Source organism: Elgaria multicarinata, chromosome 11, assembly GCF_023053635.1.
Source record: "Elgaria multicarinata webbii isolate HBS135686 ecotype San Diego chromosome 11, rElgMul1.1.pri, whole genome shotgun sequence".
Lineage (NCBI taxonomy): Eukaryota > Metazoa > Chordata > Lepidosauria > Squamata > Anguidae > Elgaria > Elgaria multicarinata.
The window spans coordinates 38,181,496-38,198,170 of record NC_086181.1 but is presented as its reverse complement, the minus strand read 5'-3'; the positions used below and the strand labels follow the sequence as shown (position 1 = coordinate 38,198,170).

General features: G+C 39.5%; 1 protein-coding gene across 1 annotated transcript; it reads right to left on the bottom strand.

Annotated features, from left to right (window-relative positions):
• Positions 1-4,174: 4,174 nt before the first annotated feature.
• On the bottom strand, positions 4,175-15,481 carry LOC134405771 (vomeronasal type-2 receptor 26-like). The gene is made up of 6 exons (XM_063137026.1): positions 15,264-15,481; positions 12,992-13,169; positions 11,503-12,366; positions 8,514-8,741; positions 7,391-7,517; positions 4,175-5,076 (listed from the first exon to the last, which is right to left on the bottom strand). The coding sequence occupies exons 1-6, from the start codon at positions 15,479-15,481 to the stop codon at positions 4,175-4,177; spliced, it is 2,517 nt and encodes an 838-aa protein (XP_062993096.1).
• Between the last annotated feature and the right edge of the window lie 1,194 nt (positions 15,482-16,675).

Here is a 16,675-nt window from a genome sequence, read left to right as displayed (position 1 = left end):
GCCAGAATCATGAGGTGTAAAGAGCAGACAGACAGAGGTCTGTGTATACATGGTGCGCCAGCTCTGAAAGATACAGGAAATTTAAAGAGCATCCTCTGGTCTTAGGTCACAGTTCTGCACATGGCCACTGGAAGCCCTTAGGGACAAGAGACAATGTAGAAGTAATTATGATTCACATGATAATTACAGGACTGATAATCCCCAGATCTCCTTGTAGATTCTCTACAAAACAGTGTGTGTGTGTGTGTGTGTATGTGTGTGTGTGTGTGTTTATCACATTTCAGTCATGTCATCTCCATAATCAAAGGGAGAGCAAGAATGTTTTAATGAGTCACAGTCAAAAGAAAGTAAGACAGGCATGAGAAGGAAATAACAGGCGATAAATCCTGATGAAAACTGACTCCCTAAAATAAAATTCATCACCAAAATACCCCATTGTAATTTGTGAAAGTATGTCCAAATGTGAACAGTGCTCTATCATGAAGTAGCATTATTGCCATGTTCATTAGTGTAGGGAAAATATGGCTGCTTCCATTATGTGTGTTCTCACAGCACCATCCAGCTCTTTTACCATAGGTGGTTGGGTTCTCCTGCAGCCTGATGTTTTTGTGAGCAACTCTTGCAAAACAATGTGATGATAAAATTGCTCACATCTGGTGTGACATTTGAGTCAGGTCACTCTGCGAAGGTATCCAGAGTAATTTCTGGTTATGTATTGATGGATGAGTTGCATTTGTTGAGCCCTGATTATATGAACAAGATGCGTGAACAATTCAAAGTGAGGGTTTTGACCTAAATAGTCTGAAATGGTTTGAGGCCAGGATACCTGAAGGATCACGGCCTTCCATATGAACCTGCACAGTATACACAATAATCATTGGATAGGGTGACCATATGAAAAGGAGGACAGCGGTCCTGCATCTTTAACAGTTGCATAGAAAAGGGAATATAAGCAGGTGTCATTTGTATATATGGAGAACCTGGTGAAATTCCCTCTTCATCACAACTGTTAAAGCTGCAGGAGCCCTGCCTAGCATGATCAGATACAAAAGAGGGCAGGGCACCTGCAGCTTTAACTGTTGTGATGAAGAGAAAATTTCACCAGGTTCTCCATATATACAAATGACACCCACTGAAATTTCCTTTTAAATACAACTGTTAAAGATACAGGAGCCCTGTCCTCCTTTTCATATGGTCAGCCTATCATTGGAGGCCCTGTTATATAAGTCCTAGCACTTAGACAGGTCAAGTCAGTTGGTACTCAAATCAGGGTCTATTTGATGGGTCAGTAGCTAGCAACCTCTTCCGAGGGAACACACTGGAGTATGCACCGGCTGTGCAACTGCAATCATTCTTAGATGAGACTGAGGCCTTAGCTGGACCCAAGGTTTATCCTGGGATCATCCCGGGGTCATCCCTGTTCATGTAAATGACACACAGGGGATCCTGGGAGCAGACAGGGATGACACCAGGACGATCCCGGGATAAACCTTAGGTCTAGCAAAGGCCTGAGTTTCTAGAGCTATTTCAGTTGGACTTCAAACTTGGGTTTGTTACTGAAACTGCCTTCCTCACCCTGAAGGATGGCTTTTGCAAGGAGAGTAAGAAGGGGAGTACAGCCTGGTTGATTCACCTGGAACTCTGAGTGCCTTTCAATTCCTTTGAGCAATGCATCCTTCTGGATTAGGGATGAGGGGTGGTTCTAGTGTTGTGATAAGGTGTTTGTATTGAGGTGGTTCTAGTTCTACCTCCTTGGCTGATTTTAAGTGGTGGACCACTACTCTACTCCCTCACAATTATGCTATGCCACCCTGCTGGCTTTATTTGGCCTCCCATGCTTTTTTAACATCTACCAGCCTGCGCCCCTTCCTAGAGTTAGAAGACCTAAAGACGGTAGTGCATGTGCTGATAACTTCAAGGCTCGACTTCTGCAATGTGCTCTACATAAGGCTACCTTTGTGCCTAGTCCAGAAACTTCAACTAGTTCAAAATATGGCAGCCAGGCTGGTCACCAGTACACCTAGGGGTGACCACATTATACCAGTTTTAAAATTTCTTCACTGGCTGCCAATTAGTTTCCAAGCAAAGTATAAAGTGTTGGTTATCACTTTTAAAGCCCTACATGGTTTGGGTCCAGGTTACCTGCAGGATCACCTTCTCCCATACAATCCGCCCTGCACACTCAGGTCCTCTGGGAAGAATCCACTTCAGCTAGCAAAAACTAGATTAAAAACTATTACCCAGAGGACCTTCTCTTCTGCTGCTCCCAGATTGTGGAATGGCCTGCTGGAGGAGACTTGTCAACTTAACAGTCTTTTAGCATTTAAGAAAGCTGTAAAGACTGATCTCTTCTGGCAGGCCTATCCAGTGGAATTTTAAGATGTTTTTAGAATGTTTTTAGGATGTTTTAACAATGTATATTATGTTTTAATTCAGTTTTATGTATTTTACTGTTTACTGTTGTTCCCTGCCTCAATCAAAATGGAGAGGTGGGTAAGAATTATTATTATTATTATTATTATTATTATTATGATGATGATGATGATGATGATGATGCAGATGATGCACCTAACTTCATCTCTCTTTTTAAAATCCAATCATGATGAGATAGTGATCTTGCTAAACCAGTGCCTCAGTCCAATAATGAATATTGGATAATAAACTTAAGCTCAATCCTGATAAAATGGAGGTCCTGTTGGTGGTTGGCTGGACTTCCTATGTTAGTGTTATTCACTTTGTGCTGTATGGGATTCTACTTTCCTTGAAGTAGAACTTGAAAACATGAGGTTCTCCTTAATCCATCTTTGGCATCTCTTTGCCAGATTGGAATACTATAACATTCTTCTATACATAACAGGAAGTGTTTGACCTCAATAGATTCAAAAATCACATGTCTTATAGTTATTACATTTCTAGGATTGGTTCTACCTCTTCCTATTATGGTTTTAGGAACAATGAACATTTTAACTGACATCATGAAACAAAAAGGTTTGTTTAAATCAAATATGTTGCCTACATATTTGTCAGGTTCTATCCTGCGATAAGCAAAAGAGCTATCCAGGCCCCTTAAAGTAAAGACAATAAAGTAAGAGAAAGGGGCAGATCGTATCACTATCCATGTACACATATACTACAGAGGTGGATAAGTATTATAAAAGCCTTTTAATACATTAATAAGTTTCACTAGTGCAGAAAAAAGTATATTTCTACTGTAGGACTGTGTAGTCTAACATTAAGAACACATTCAGAACACACTAATAAATACTAAGAACCCATTAAAAACACTCAAAGTCAAGGATTTTTTTTAAAAAAAAAACCCAGACCAAATGCATTTCGACCCTAAAGGAGGGTCTTCCTCAGAGGTCACATATACTATATAGACACTTAGAAATACTAAGAAGTTATTTACAAATTGCCAGTACTACTAGATGTTACTGTCCCTTGCTTTTTAAAGTAGGTATTGGGCTAGTACATTTCAGGCAGTATCCCAGGTTTGGAATACAGCTTCCTGTCCCAACTGCCAAGGTGGTGTTCTATCTGCAAGGAGCCTCTTTATTATGTTCTGTAGCGAAAGCTGGCCCCAAGTTCGCTGGTATTTTCACATGTATTTCTTTTGTTATAACAAAATATTTTTTTTTAAAAAAAAAAACTTGACTTTGAGTGTTTTTAATGAGTAGCTTCTTTATTCCATGTGATTGTGTAAACTTGGTCATTGCATGGTAGCTTCAGGTGCATCATGGCTTCAATTACATAGACTCCATGTGTCAATTCAGTGAACAGACAAACCTGGGACCACTGCTCTGCCATGAGGACCCAGCCAGCTCCAAGCTAATGGTGTGGTCCTCAACAGCTGTAGTTTCCTTGCATTTTGGACACTCCTTAATATAGAGTTGCCATATGAAAAGGAGGACAGGGCTCCTGTATCTTTAATGGTTGAATAGAAAAGGGATTTTCAGCAGGTATTATTTGTATGCATGCAGCACCTGGTGGAATTCCCTCTTCATCACAACAGTAAAAGCTGCAGGAGCCCTGCCCTTTTGATCATATAGGAAGGAATAAGCCAATAATTTCTCTCCAGCTAATTTTTCAAAGATAACACAAAACTTTCCATTTTTGCTTACAGTGTGACACACAGGTATCTTTTGCTGAATAAGGGTAATTATTCTGAGATTATTCAATGCTTTCCCTTTAATAGCTGCACTTTACTGTTTAAGGTGGGCCTCAGCAAAATGATATAGCATTTGGGGGGAAAGATACCACACAGTAATCCAGCACTGGATGCTAAGATGGAGAAGATCTCCACAGCTACCATGTATTTTCCTTTTGTACTCAGGTAAGTTGGAACAAAGGACAGCCAGACACTGCAGAAGACCAACATGCTGAAGGTGATGAACTTGGCTTCATTAAAACTGTCAGGTAACTTCCTGGCTAGAAAAGCCACATTGAAACTGAGAATAGCCAGGAAACCCATAAAGCCCAAGACAGAGAAAAACATTATAGGAGAACCTTCATTGCATTGTAGCACAATTTCTTCAGCCATTGAGTGCATGTCGAAATCTGGAAATGGAGGAGAACTTGCCAACCACACAGTACAAATAGCAGCTTGGATAAGGGAGCAGGGGGAAACTATGAAGGCTACGAGACTTCTCCCTATCCATTTCCTCATTATGGACCCTGGTTTGGTGGCCATGAAAGCAAGAACCACAGTGATTGTCTTGGCCAACACACAGGAAACTGCCACTGAAAAGATGATGCCAAAAGCAGTTTGTTGAAACAGGCATGTCACCTTGTCAGGTCGACCAATGAATAGGAAAACACAAAGGAAGGAGAGCAGTAAGGATACAAGGAGTGCATAAGTGAGATTCTGGTTGTTGGCTTTGACAATTGGAGTGTCGTGGTGCTTAATGAAGATCCCAAGCACTAAAAATGTCATGAAAGAAAATGACAGAGAAGATATTGCCAAACTGATTCCTAAGGGTTGTTCATATGATAAGAAGTGTATATCTTTTGGCATGCATAAATCCTGGTAATGGTTTGGGTAATAACCTTCTGGACATTGGCAGCAGTCGTCCATGTCTGGAAAAGAAAACATTTATGTATATATGCATGCATGCATTTGTTACTTTACTTATAAACTTCCTAATAACTGAAGTTCTCTAGGTGGTGTAGAATAAATTAAAAATAAATACAATCGTTAAAATAAAGAATAAAAACAGTGCAGAATAAAATCAAGATAAAAATGGCAACAAATAATAAAAATAATTACACCATATGAAAACAAATTAAAGCCAGCAGCAGAATATAACATAAAAAACACTAGAAAAAGGTTTGTTTAAATGCCTGGAAGAATGAAAAAAAGTAATCACCTGATGCCCGAAAAGACATGGGGTTTTAGTAGGGCTGTGCATGGACCCTCTCAATCTGCTTTGGAGCCTCATTTGGACCTTCTGAATTGGGCCCAATCTTCCTTGGACCAATCCAGACCCCACTGACCAACCTCGGACCCAGATCTGAAGCAAGATTCAGAGGTCTGAATTGTGATTCAGATCACACATTTTCCGTATAGCCATGCATTGGGAGAAATAAATGACTATAACTTTTTCCCCCCAAGATATAAACATGGACCTTGTTGATGTAACAGATGGAGTCATGATTGTGATGTGTGTAAATTTTTAGAAAGATCTGTGCAGCAGTTTGGTCGCAATAACTTTTTTAAAATGTGATTTTTCAAACAAAGAGCAATTTCAGAAGGTGTCTTATCTAATCAACAATCAGCACACACTGTTCCTTGTGTGTTTTGAAGTTCTAATCTCCCCTACGTGAGTCTTTTGAAGTTAATTCATGAGTTTCCCATTAAGATAAGAAACAATTGTGTACTGACTGCAATACACACTACTAGGCTGGGAGCAATATGGGGAGAGTAATATTGAGGGGGAAATATTTTTAAAATTCCTAAAAAGCAGGGGATGAACCAATGTGCTTCACACTTGGCAAGCCTAAAGCCCTACATAGGTGCTATCATGTTGCCAAACTAAGTGACTTTAACTTTAAAAATTACAGTGTAACTATTTTTTTTTTAAAAAAAATCAAACTTTAAAAAAAATCCTAAAAATCAGGGGTAGAAGCAATGTGCTTCAAACTTGACATGCCTAAAGCCCTATTTAGAATCTATCACGGAGCTAAGTGTCCTCTCTTTATCTTTAAAAAAAGAGATGAATGTATTTTTGTAAATGGGGACAGTAATATTGAGGTGGAAATCTTTAAAAAAATCCTAAAAATCAGGGGATAAACCAATGTGCTTCACACTTGGCATGCCTAAAGCCCTACTTAGTACCTATCATGTTGCCAAATTATATGTCTTTACCTTTAAAAATGAAAGTGTAATTTAAAAAACTAATTTTAAAACCTCAAACATTTTTAAAAAACCTCCTACAAAAGTCATAAGTCAGTCTTTGGCATGCCTAAAGACTGACTTATGACCTATCAAGGTTCTGAGTTTATTTTCTTTATCTTATTATTATTATTATTTATTTATATAGCACCATCAATGTACATGATGATTGTGTATTTTGAAAAACTTATTTTAAAACCTCAAACATTAACAAAATTCCTAAAAATCAGGGAATGAACCGATATGCTTCAATCTTGGCAGAGATGAAGCCCTACTTATGCCCTATCATGGTGCCAGTTTTCATTTCTCTACGTGCTTGGGAAAGGGTCCAAATCTCCAAATTGGTCTGAAACAATTTGGACAATCCGATTCGCTTCAGAGTGATTCAGACCTCCCCCGATTTGCTTTGGATCTGTTTTAGGGAGGTCTGAATCACCCTGATTCAGTTCAGATTCAGGATATAGGCCTTAGCTGGACCTAAGGTTTATCCCAGGATTGTCCTGGGGTCAAACCTGTTCATCTAAGTGCCACCCAGGGCATCCAGCGCTCAGGCAGGGATGAACCCAGGATGATCCTGGGATAAACCTTAGGTCTAGCTATGGCCTCAGATCTGAAGCATTGCACAGCCCTAGTTTTTAGATCTGTCTATCTACACAGAAGGCCTATTGCAGTAATCAAGCATTATTAGAAAGCCCCAAATGAGATCACACTCTGCTTTCATGAAGTTATTGTTTCCTGTATTTTGCTTGAATGTGCAGCTGAAATCATTCTCCAGTTGCTTATTTCTGGGGAATGTGCCCCAGAAATAAACAAACAGCATACACAAACAGCAATTATTTCAGATATTGTCCAGTTATCAGCAGCTCCCTTGAATTATGAGCATTTCATTAACCTTCAGGGAAGTGAGTATTGATACATCCAGATTTGTATCTGTTGGATCAAAACATTGAAAAATAAATATGAACTAGAAAAATTGTCCATGTTCTTGACATATCATACCAATCTTGTTTGAAATTTTCCCAGGTGGGCATGGAAGGCAATTGTAGCAGCAAAATGGCTTCCCTTCTTTTTTTGTCTTTCTATAACCAGAATGGCAATTGTCATTACACAGAGAAAGAGGTTGTACCTGTGTGAAAATGAAAGGTAGTATATTTTAAGAATGAAAGAACATTGCTTCCACTTTACATTTTACTCATTGATCTACAGTGGGGCTGCACGAATACTTTGGCTCCTAGAACACCATGTGATGTTGAGTGGCAGGTCAAGGGTCATATACATATGCTTACTCACATGTGTGCACACACGGCAATATTGATGCTGGCCTGACAAAAAAATAACACTGCACTTAACAATGGTGTACAATATGCTACTGAAATAGCATAACAGTATTATCTGTGGAAAGCATTTTGCATCCAATAAGCTTTTGGAAGCTTTGGTCTTACTTCCCATCCAGATGTTACATTTAGAGGTATGCACAACCAACCACAAGATTCAGTTTGGATGCTGATTCAGTTCTCTGGAAAACAGTCTGATTAAATTTGGACTACAACAGAACCTGCCTGGTTTGTTTTGAGTTCAAGACTAAATCTTGCTTTGGGAAATCCCCATTTACTATTCTGTGTACACTGATACCACACAACTGCATTTTGTGTCCACTTTCCCCTAGCATGCACATTTCCCCCCAAGATGTGCTTTATCAGAAATGCAGATCTGGGAATACAACCTGTTCTGGACTTACTGAAAAGTTTGAGAGGTGCAAATTGGGTAAATCAAATACAGTATTTTTTTTATTTAGGCCTTAGCTAGACCTAAGGATTACCCCAGGAAAATCCTTGCCTGCTCCCAGAATGTCATTTGAATGCACAAGGATGATCACAGGATATAGGCCTGGTCTAGCCATGGCCAGAGTGGCTTTATCACCCATCCCTAGTTTTCTGCCATTTTCATCCACTTGAAGCAACTTGCCAAAGATGGATGGCTTTATTTTGTTTATTCTTCATCCATTCACAAGAATTTTATATAACTGACAGAAAACACAGTTTCTTCGATGTCTAAATGGTGAACTACTTATTCAAATATAACGAAATGATTTGATACGCACCAAAATGCAGACAAGCCCTACCTCATTAAACAAGCTGGGCCATATCATGGCATCCACAGAAATGGTAAATTGTTTGTCTAGTGGAGCAAAGGGGTCTATCTTTCCAACTTTGACTCTAAGGAAGGACTGGTTTGGGAATGTGACCCAGTTGATAATATCAAATCCAGATACTAATTCTCCCTTTTGGTCAAAGGAAACTTTTTCTCCAGCAGAGTTATTGAATGAGACACTTCTTAGATAGTGGTGGAGCTACACTGAGACAACGGAAATTGTAATTAATAAGGATATTCAGGATGATGCAAGGGCCAATGTGGGGAAAATGTGCCCCTTTGAATTGTGAACAATGTTTTCTGCTTCTCTCATAGGGCTACTTCCATTCCTTTTTCACATTACCCCAAAATAGTGACGAAAGTAAGGATGTTTTTCAGCACTGCCAAAAGTGTTGTTGAAAGCCATTCCATTTCACCTTTTAATACTATAATTGTTAAAATGAAGTAAAAATACACTACTAGTCAATGAATTTTGGCAAATAGCCTTCCCAAAGGTAAAACTGTAAATATCAAATAAATACATAATAAATCAAGGAGAAAAAAACCCATCATTCAACAAAATCACAGCTGACATAATTAAAAATATATTTTTTAAAAAACCCATATGTCACACTCTACAATGTTAACAGAAAATCAATTAAACATGGAAGATCCATTTTCTGGTAGGGATCACTTATAGGAAACATCTATCATGTAAACAAGGTGCGCCAATTCATATTCTAATTGACAATGATCCCATTTAGAAGGCATCTTAAACAATAGCTTTAACCACAGTGGTTAAGCCAGAAAGCCAGGCTGTGTTCAGAAGACACCTTAAACCATGGGTTTAACCATGGTGAATAAATCAAAAAACCTTATTCACCATGGTTAAAGCCATGGTTTAAAGTTCTTCTGAACATAGCCTGGCTTTCTGGCATAACCACCGTGGTTAAAACCATGGTTTAAGGTGTCTTCTGAACACAGCCTGGCTTTCTGGTATAACCACCATGGTTAAAGCCATGGTTTAGGTGTCTTCTGAACACAACCTGGCTTTCTGGTGTAACCACCATGGTTAAAGCCATGGTTTAAGGTATCTCCTGAACAGGCCCAATGACATAGGGATGGGTAGAGATCTGGATGGAGTCCACCAGTATACCTCCCTACCAAATGAATTTATTGAATATTATTGTGCCAAAAGTTCCTCTCACATTGTTTTCTGACCATTCTCATTCAATCTGATTTTAAAAAAAGGAAAGAAAAAGAAAGAAATTGCTTTTGACAAGAAATACAACAGTGAAGAGAAAATTTCAGATATATCCTCATTGTTGCGTTTGATTCTTGTTCTTACATCAGAGGTGGCCCAGGAGTGTGTGCAGGCACCCTGACTTTCATGGTACAATCATCTCTCCAGCAGCCTGTAGGGGCTCCCACATTACTATTAATGCCCAAGAGAAGACATCATGAGGTAATTCTTTGTATATGGATTTTTCAGTGTTCGGAAACTCCAGCTGGTTCAAAGAGCTGCAGCCGGATTGTTGACCAGGGCTGGTTACAGGGAGCATACAACTCCCCTGTTAAAACAGCTCCACTGGCTTCCAGTCTGTTTCCGGGCACAATTCAAAGTGCTGGTTATGACCTATAAAGCCCTATATGGCTCGGGTCCAGGTTATCTGAAAGACCGTATTCTCTCTTATGAGCCTGCCTGTGCTTTGAGATATTCAAGAGAAGCCCTTCTTTCAGTTCCACCATCTTCACAGGCGTGCTTGGTGGGAACATGGGAGAGGACCTTCTTGGTGGCTGTTCCAGTGCTTTGGAACTCTCTTCCTGGGGAAGTTAGGCTGGCTCCTTCCTTAATGGGCTTTCAGAAGCAGGCAAAAACTTGTTTGTTCCAGCAGGCCTTTGGAGAATAATCTTGTCCTCCATCTATGTTAAGGACTTGTGAAGTTTATGTTTTAATATTGTAAAATTTTTGGTACATTTATTTTCCTAGGTTTGTATATGTTTTAAAATTTGTAAAGCCACCTTGAGGCCCAGTATTGGGCAAAATGCAGGATTATTATTATTATTATTATTATTATTATTATTATTATTATTATTATTATTATTAGATCAGGAAGTGTAAGGAGACTGGGAGGCTGCAGAGTAATGGAGAGATGTGTAAGAGAAAGAAAACCACACACAACACGCTTGGCCACCTTGCAGTGATAATGCAAGATCAAAAACACCACAAAAATAAATGATAAAACACCCTAACAATGAAGCAGAATTCAGAATGTCTGTCATGGAGAAATCCAGTCTTTTTAGGCTCACCTGATTTCACCTTGCATTTGTGAGACGAGCCATTGGGCATTTCCCTGAAATCCAGTTCATCTTCTCATACCTTCCCCCCCCCACTTTTTTCCCCTTCAAAAAAGCATTTATATCTAGGTAATATACTAATATGCATAAATTGCACCCATCCGTTTGAACAAATCTCAAGTGCAATTCATGAAATTAAACATATTATGACTGGGGGGGGGGGGATCAAACCAACAAGGACATTACAAAGAAATGATGATCTAAATGCCCTATGCGCTCATATGTTTTGATGAATATAATACTATAAAAGTAGTTATAATCAGCTGTCCACATCAGGCATACCCCAAATAATCAAGTCCACTACAGTACCTATGCAAGTTGGAGCAGCAGAAACTGGCTGAGAAGGCACCCTATGACAGACCTAGGCCTTAGCTAGACCTAAGGTTTATCCCGGGATCGTCCCGGGGTCATCCCTACCTGCTCCCAGGATCCCCTGTGTGTCATTTACATGAATAGGGATGACCTCGGGATGATCCAGGGATAAACCTTAGGTCTAGCTAAGTCCGTAGTAGATAGATGCTGAAACTCTAACTTGACACAGAGAGTTTCCCACACAATCTAGGCCTTACTGGGGCACACAGAGATATGTTAAGTCCCCTGCATTAGTGTCCTTAGGAGATTACCTGCCACAGTTCTTGATTCAGAAGCTTCTGATTTTGACCATCTGCCATTTTTGTGTATTTGAATTTTGATGATTGCATGGATTGCAGAGCATGTGCCACAGCATAGACAGCATTGTAGATGCTGTAACTATGAACAGTCATGCTCATTTCAAAAACAGACCCTGGAAGGTTCTCCAACGTCTCGTCTCCAGTGCAGGTTTTCTCAAATGTTCTATCTAAATTGAGAGTGCTAGGAAAAGAACATTCAAATGCACTTTGCCAGACATCCCTGATAAACCCATCTTCATTTTCTGAGGTGGGGTTTCTTGTCTGAAGAAATTTCTGGAATCCAAACACATCCTTTGAGTGAATTGAAACGGATAAAGCACCATGGATGAACTTTATGTCCCAACTTCTTTGAAAGGGAAGTGATGTGAAATCCATCTGGGCTGTCAAAATCCAGACTTTACCTTTGGTTTTCGTTGGAATGTAGAGAAATTCTGGAATCTGGGAAAATATTCTCAAAAATATCATGGTCTGAATTTCACCGTGGAAGAGTATAACACTGGCCGTGCTTCTCAAGATAACCATATGTGTTTCAAGCCACGTGTCTACAGTATCTTCAATGGTACTGGAAAATGTTGTTCTTGGTAAGGCTTCTTTGAAGTCAAAGCAGATACCACTGTCATAAAATATTGGAAGCAGATTCTGTACAAACTCCTCTCCATTATCATCATCTACAAACATCACCCCAATCCATTTCCATCCAAAAAACAGAAGCAACTGAAGAATTCCACTATATTGCAAGGTCCCACTTGGAAACATCTGGTGATAGAAATGTCCTTGGGTTCTGCTGTTAATGACTGGAGAACAACCATATATGATCTAAGAAAAAGAGCATGAGGAGGTAGGGAGAGAAATTACAAATAAATAAATCAATAAAAACAGGTGTCTTCAAGTCAACTTTCACTTTTGTTGACCCTATGAATTAGCAACCTTCATTCACATCTGTTGTAAACCACCCTATTCAGATCTTGTAACTTCATGTCTGTATCTTCCTTTATGGAGTCAACCCATCTCTTGTATGGTCTTCCTCTTTTCCTTCTCTCTTCTGTTTTGCCCAGCATTATTATACTTTCTAATGAGTCATTTCTTCTCATTATATGTCCAAATAATGATAGCCTCAATTTCAACATTTTCACTTCTAGTGAATGTTCTGCTTTAAATTGTTCTAGAACCCATTTATTTGTCTTATTTGCAGTCCATGGTATCCACAACAACACCCTTTAAGTTTATGAAATAGTATTGCTATTCTTTGAATATAATGTAGATGTTCTGCTGAAATACATTTAGTCTTGTGGAGAAAGACCTCCTCTACAAACATTTGCTTATAACTGAAGTCACAACACTTCCTATTTCCAGAACCATCCCAACTCCCAAAGATCACCTTTACCAACAAGAGTAGGGCATATGGCTTGTTAAACTCCCATGTCCCACATGCACAACCTACCTGTGGAATCTTATACATGCACAGAATGCTTGCCATGAAGAGAGAAATATCAGAGTTAGGTCCTCCAATGGCAGCTATTAGATTATTTTCGACATCACACTTGTAATTAGCAACAAACTTTCCTTGTGTGGAGAGAAGTTTTATTGAGGCAAGATAGGTCCAGCTTGCAAGAAAATAACTATTATAGATGCGGAAGCCTAGGGTGATATTGGGTAAGATCTGGGGATGTTTGTTGATCTCTTCCATAGCAAATACCAAGGCCAGGATGTGCTGGTAGTTCTGAATCAATACCCTGCATTGAGAGTTATGTGCAGCATTACATTATATCTGCTTCTATATATAAGATTTGATATATTTCAGTTCAATATAAAATCATACAAGGGACCCTGAAGGCCAACTAATCCAACACTATATTCAGTGCAGGGACCCCAAGACTAGTGTATCCTCAAGAGAGAGATGCATGATGATGGGGACAGCCAGTGTGGTGTAGTGGCTAGAGTGTTAGATTGGGGGTCAGGATATCTGGGTTCTAGTCCCCACTAGGCTATGGAACCTCACTGGGTGACTTTGGGTGAGTCGCAGAGAGTTGTTGTGAGGATAAAAATAGAGAGGAGGAGGACTATGTATGCCCCATTGGGTTCCATGGGGGGGGGAAGGAGGGATATAGATGCAATAAATAAAAATAAATTAATGAATAAATAAAATAATAATCTTTGCTTGAAGGAACCCAGTAGAAAAAGTGTTCAGCACCACTATGTAATTGGTGCCATTGCTGAACATCTCTTACAGTGAAGTTTCCCTCCTATATGCTATCCCATCAGTGACCTCCTATAACTTAAGCCCTTCAGATCCAGTCCTGCCCATTTTGCTGCCTTCTGAATCTCTACCATATTGTCTACATATCTCTTAAAGGCCTGGTTCAGACAACACTCTGGGCTTTGTGGTTAGCTTAACCATGTTCAGCTGTGGTTAATGCTAAACACATGCGGAATGCTTTCAGACAACACTTTTAACCCTTTTGTGGTTTAGTTTTTCTTAGTGAGCCTAACCACTAAGGCTATGTGGTTAACAGGGCAGATGGTTAGGGGAAAGGTGTGTCAGATGACACTGTAAACCATGGTTAAGCATTCCAGTAACCATTTTGTGCTTAGGCAGCATGGTTTAGCACGTTGTCTGAACAGGGTCGCTGTGTGCTACTTGCAACTAGACACAGAATGACTAGTTTCTTATGTTTATTACATGTTTAATATATGGATTAAACACAAACATGAATATTAAACATTTATACATATTAAACATGTCTGTTATACTGTATACCTAATGCATGGCTTGTATGGCCCCAGTCCAAAGAAGTTTTACAAAAATGGCCAAGCCAAAGGCATTAATGCAAAGGATAGTAGTGGTGGTAGTGCTACTGCTACACCTAATAAGAACATAAGAAGAACCATGCTGTATCATAGAATCATAGAACAGTAGAGCTGGAAGGGGCCTATAAGGCCATCGAGTCCAACCCCCTGCTAAGACTGAGGGTCCATCTAGTCCAGCACACTGTTCACACAGTGGCCAAGCATCTGTTGACAAGGAACCCACAAGCAAGACATGAGTGTAACAGCACCCTCCAGCCCATGTTCCCCAGCAAGTGGTGCACACAGGCTTACTGCCTCTGATACTGGAGGTAACACATAGCCATAGGACTGGCCATTGATAGCCTTCTCCTCCAGGGATTTATCCAACTCACTTTTTAAAGCCATCCAAGTTGGTGGCCATCACTACATCTTGTGGTATTGAATCCCATAGTTTAACTATGTGCTGTGTTAAGAAGTCCTTCCTTATATCTTTCCTAAATCTCCCATCAATCAGTTTCATGGGATGACCCCAGGGGGATCTACACTACTGCTTTAAAGCACTTTAAAGCGCTTTATAACAGTTTTGACAACTGTATATACAGTTTTCAAAACGTTTTCAAAGTGCTTTAAAGCGCTTTAAAAGCAATAGTGTAGATCCCACCCCCCACCCCCCAGGTTAGGCTCTAGTATTATTGACAAAGGGAGGGCAAACTGCCTTTCTGATCCTGCCGATAGTGCTACTGCTATTGCTACTATCACTAGTGGCTTAAGAAGAGATCCTTGCCATCCTGAAACAAAAGAGAAGTAACAGTTACAGTCATTTAATATTTATCTGAATTTAAAATCAAGTGGGTGATTTTACAAGGAAATATTATCTGGGGAGAGAAAGAGAGATGCATGATGCATATAGGAAATCAAATTCTTACACTAGCTCATCAAAGAGTGCATCAGAGGGACGTTCTTTGAAGGTTATAAGTCTGGAAAATGTGTAGATCTGAGAAATTACACCGCCAATGATGAGATCTCCTGGCTGATAATACTTGTGAACAATATGAAGGCGGTCACTAGCAACACATTCATCAATTGGAGCATTGTATGATACCAGTGGCAGCAACATAAATGGCGACACCATAAGCAGCAGCATGTTGAATAGAAATCTTCCTTCCAGACACCAATTGACCAGTTCCCACACCATCCTGTGAATATTTTAGAACAGTGCAATATGACTTTGGAGAGCCCTCGCTTGGTTGGTTTGAAGCTCAGTCTGCACAGCATAAAGTCCCCAGTGATCACACTGAAGGAAGGAACCCTGTTTACTTCTAGCTTTAACTTTAAATGTCATTGTGGATATTAGTAACATTCTTGGCTCATTGTTTTGCTAAATACCAATGGATCTCCTAGGAGCTTGGGGGATGGGTGAGGTAGAAATAACCAACTTAAATTAGATAAGTATAGAGTAGATAATCATCTACCCAAGAATTATATGCAAACTGCAGCATATCAGAAGAAAATATGTTTAGTACAACTCTGGAGAAGTCTTTATTGGTCCTCTAAACTTAAAATGAACAACAAACCATCCATCAAACAAAAACCTAACAGGAACAAAAAAAGGAGTCATTAAGATAGGAAAATGTAATACAAAAACTGTTGAGTCAGGCAAAAGTTTCAATTTAAGCCATATACTTTAAATAAACGGACATAGGAGTTCCCCTTTAGTTAAAGTGACTCTCTCTCTCTCTCTCTCTCTCTCTCTCTCTCTCTCTCTCTCTCACACACACACACACACACACACACACAGAGTTCTATCATTATAAACCTCAACTTTCTAATAATAAAAATGACAAGTTTTGAACTAAAGAATTTGAAACTTGGATTCAACAGTCTACTTCATGGAGTAGTCAAAATGCCAAAAGCCAAAAGCCTATATATACTAGTTGCTGATGTACATTGGTGGGAGTTTGCTGTTGCACACGTGTCTTACCTGTGGGTTCCTGGTTGACAGCTGGTTTGCCTCTGTGTGAACATTATTTTTATTTATTTATTTATTTATTTATTACATTTTTATACCATCCAATAGCCGAAGCTCTCTGGGTGGTTCACATAATGAACATAATGCTAGACTAGAGTCTCATCTACACCAAGCAGGATATTCCACTATGAAAGCGGTATATAAAAGGCAGGAGCCACATACTGCTTTATAGTGGTAGCAAAATGCACTGACAACTGTTGGGGCGCAGGACAACAAGCAAGATATTAAACTGTGAAAGTGTTATGAAAATGATATACGGTATATGTGTCAATGGGTCCCAACAGTTGTCAGTGCACTTCAGTACTGCCA

Bases quoted from the DNA above. Each gene is read 5' to 3' on its own strand.
- LOC134405771 (XM_063137026.1), bottom strand. From the start codon at position 15,481: ATGCTGCTGCTTATGGTGTCGCCATTTATGTTGCTGCCACTGGTATCA. The intron at 8,742-11,502 runs GTAATCTCCTAA...GTCTCAGTGTAG, and splicing joins TGAATCAAGAACTGTGGCAG to CTCCACCACTATCTAAGAAG. The intron at 7,518-8,513 runs GTAGGGCTTGTC...ATTTTCACACAG, and splicing joins GGCCCAGCTTGTTTAATGAG to GTACAACCTCTTTCTCTGTG.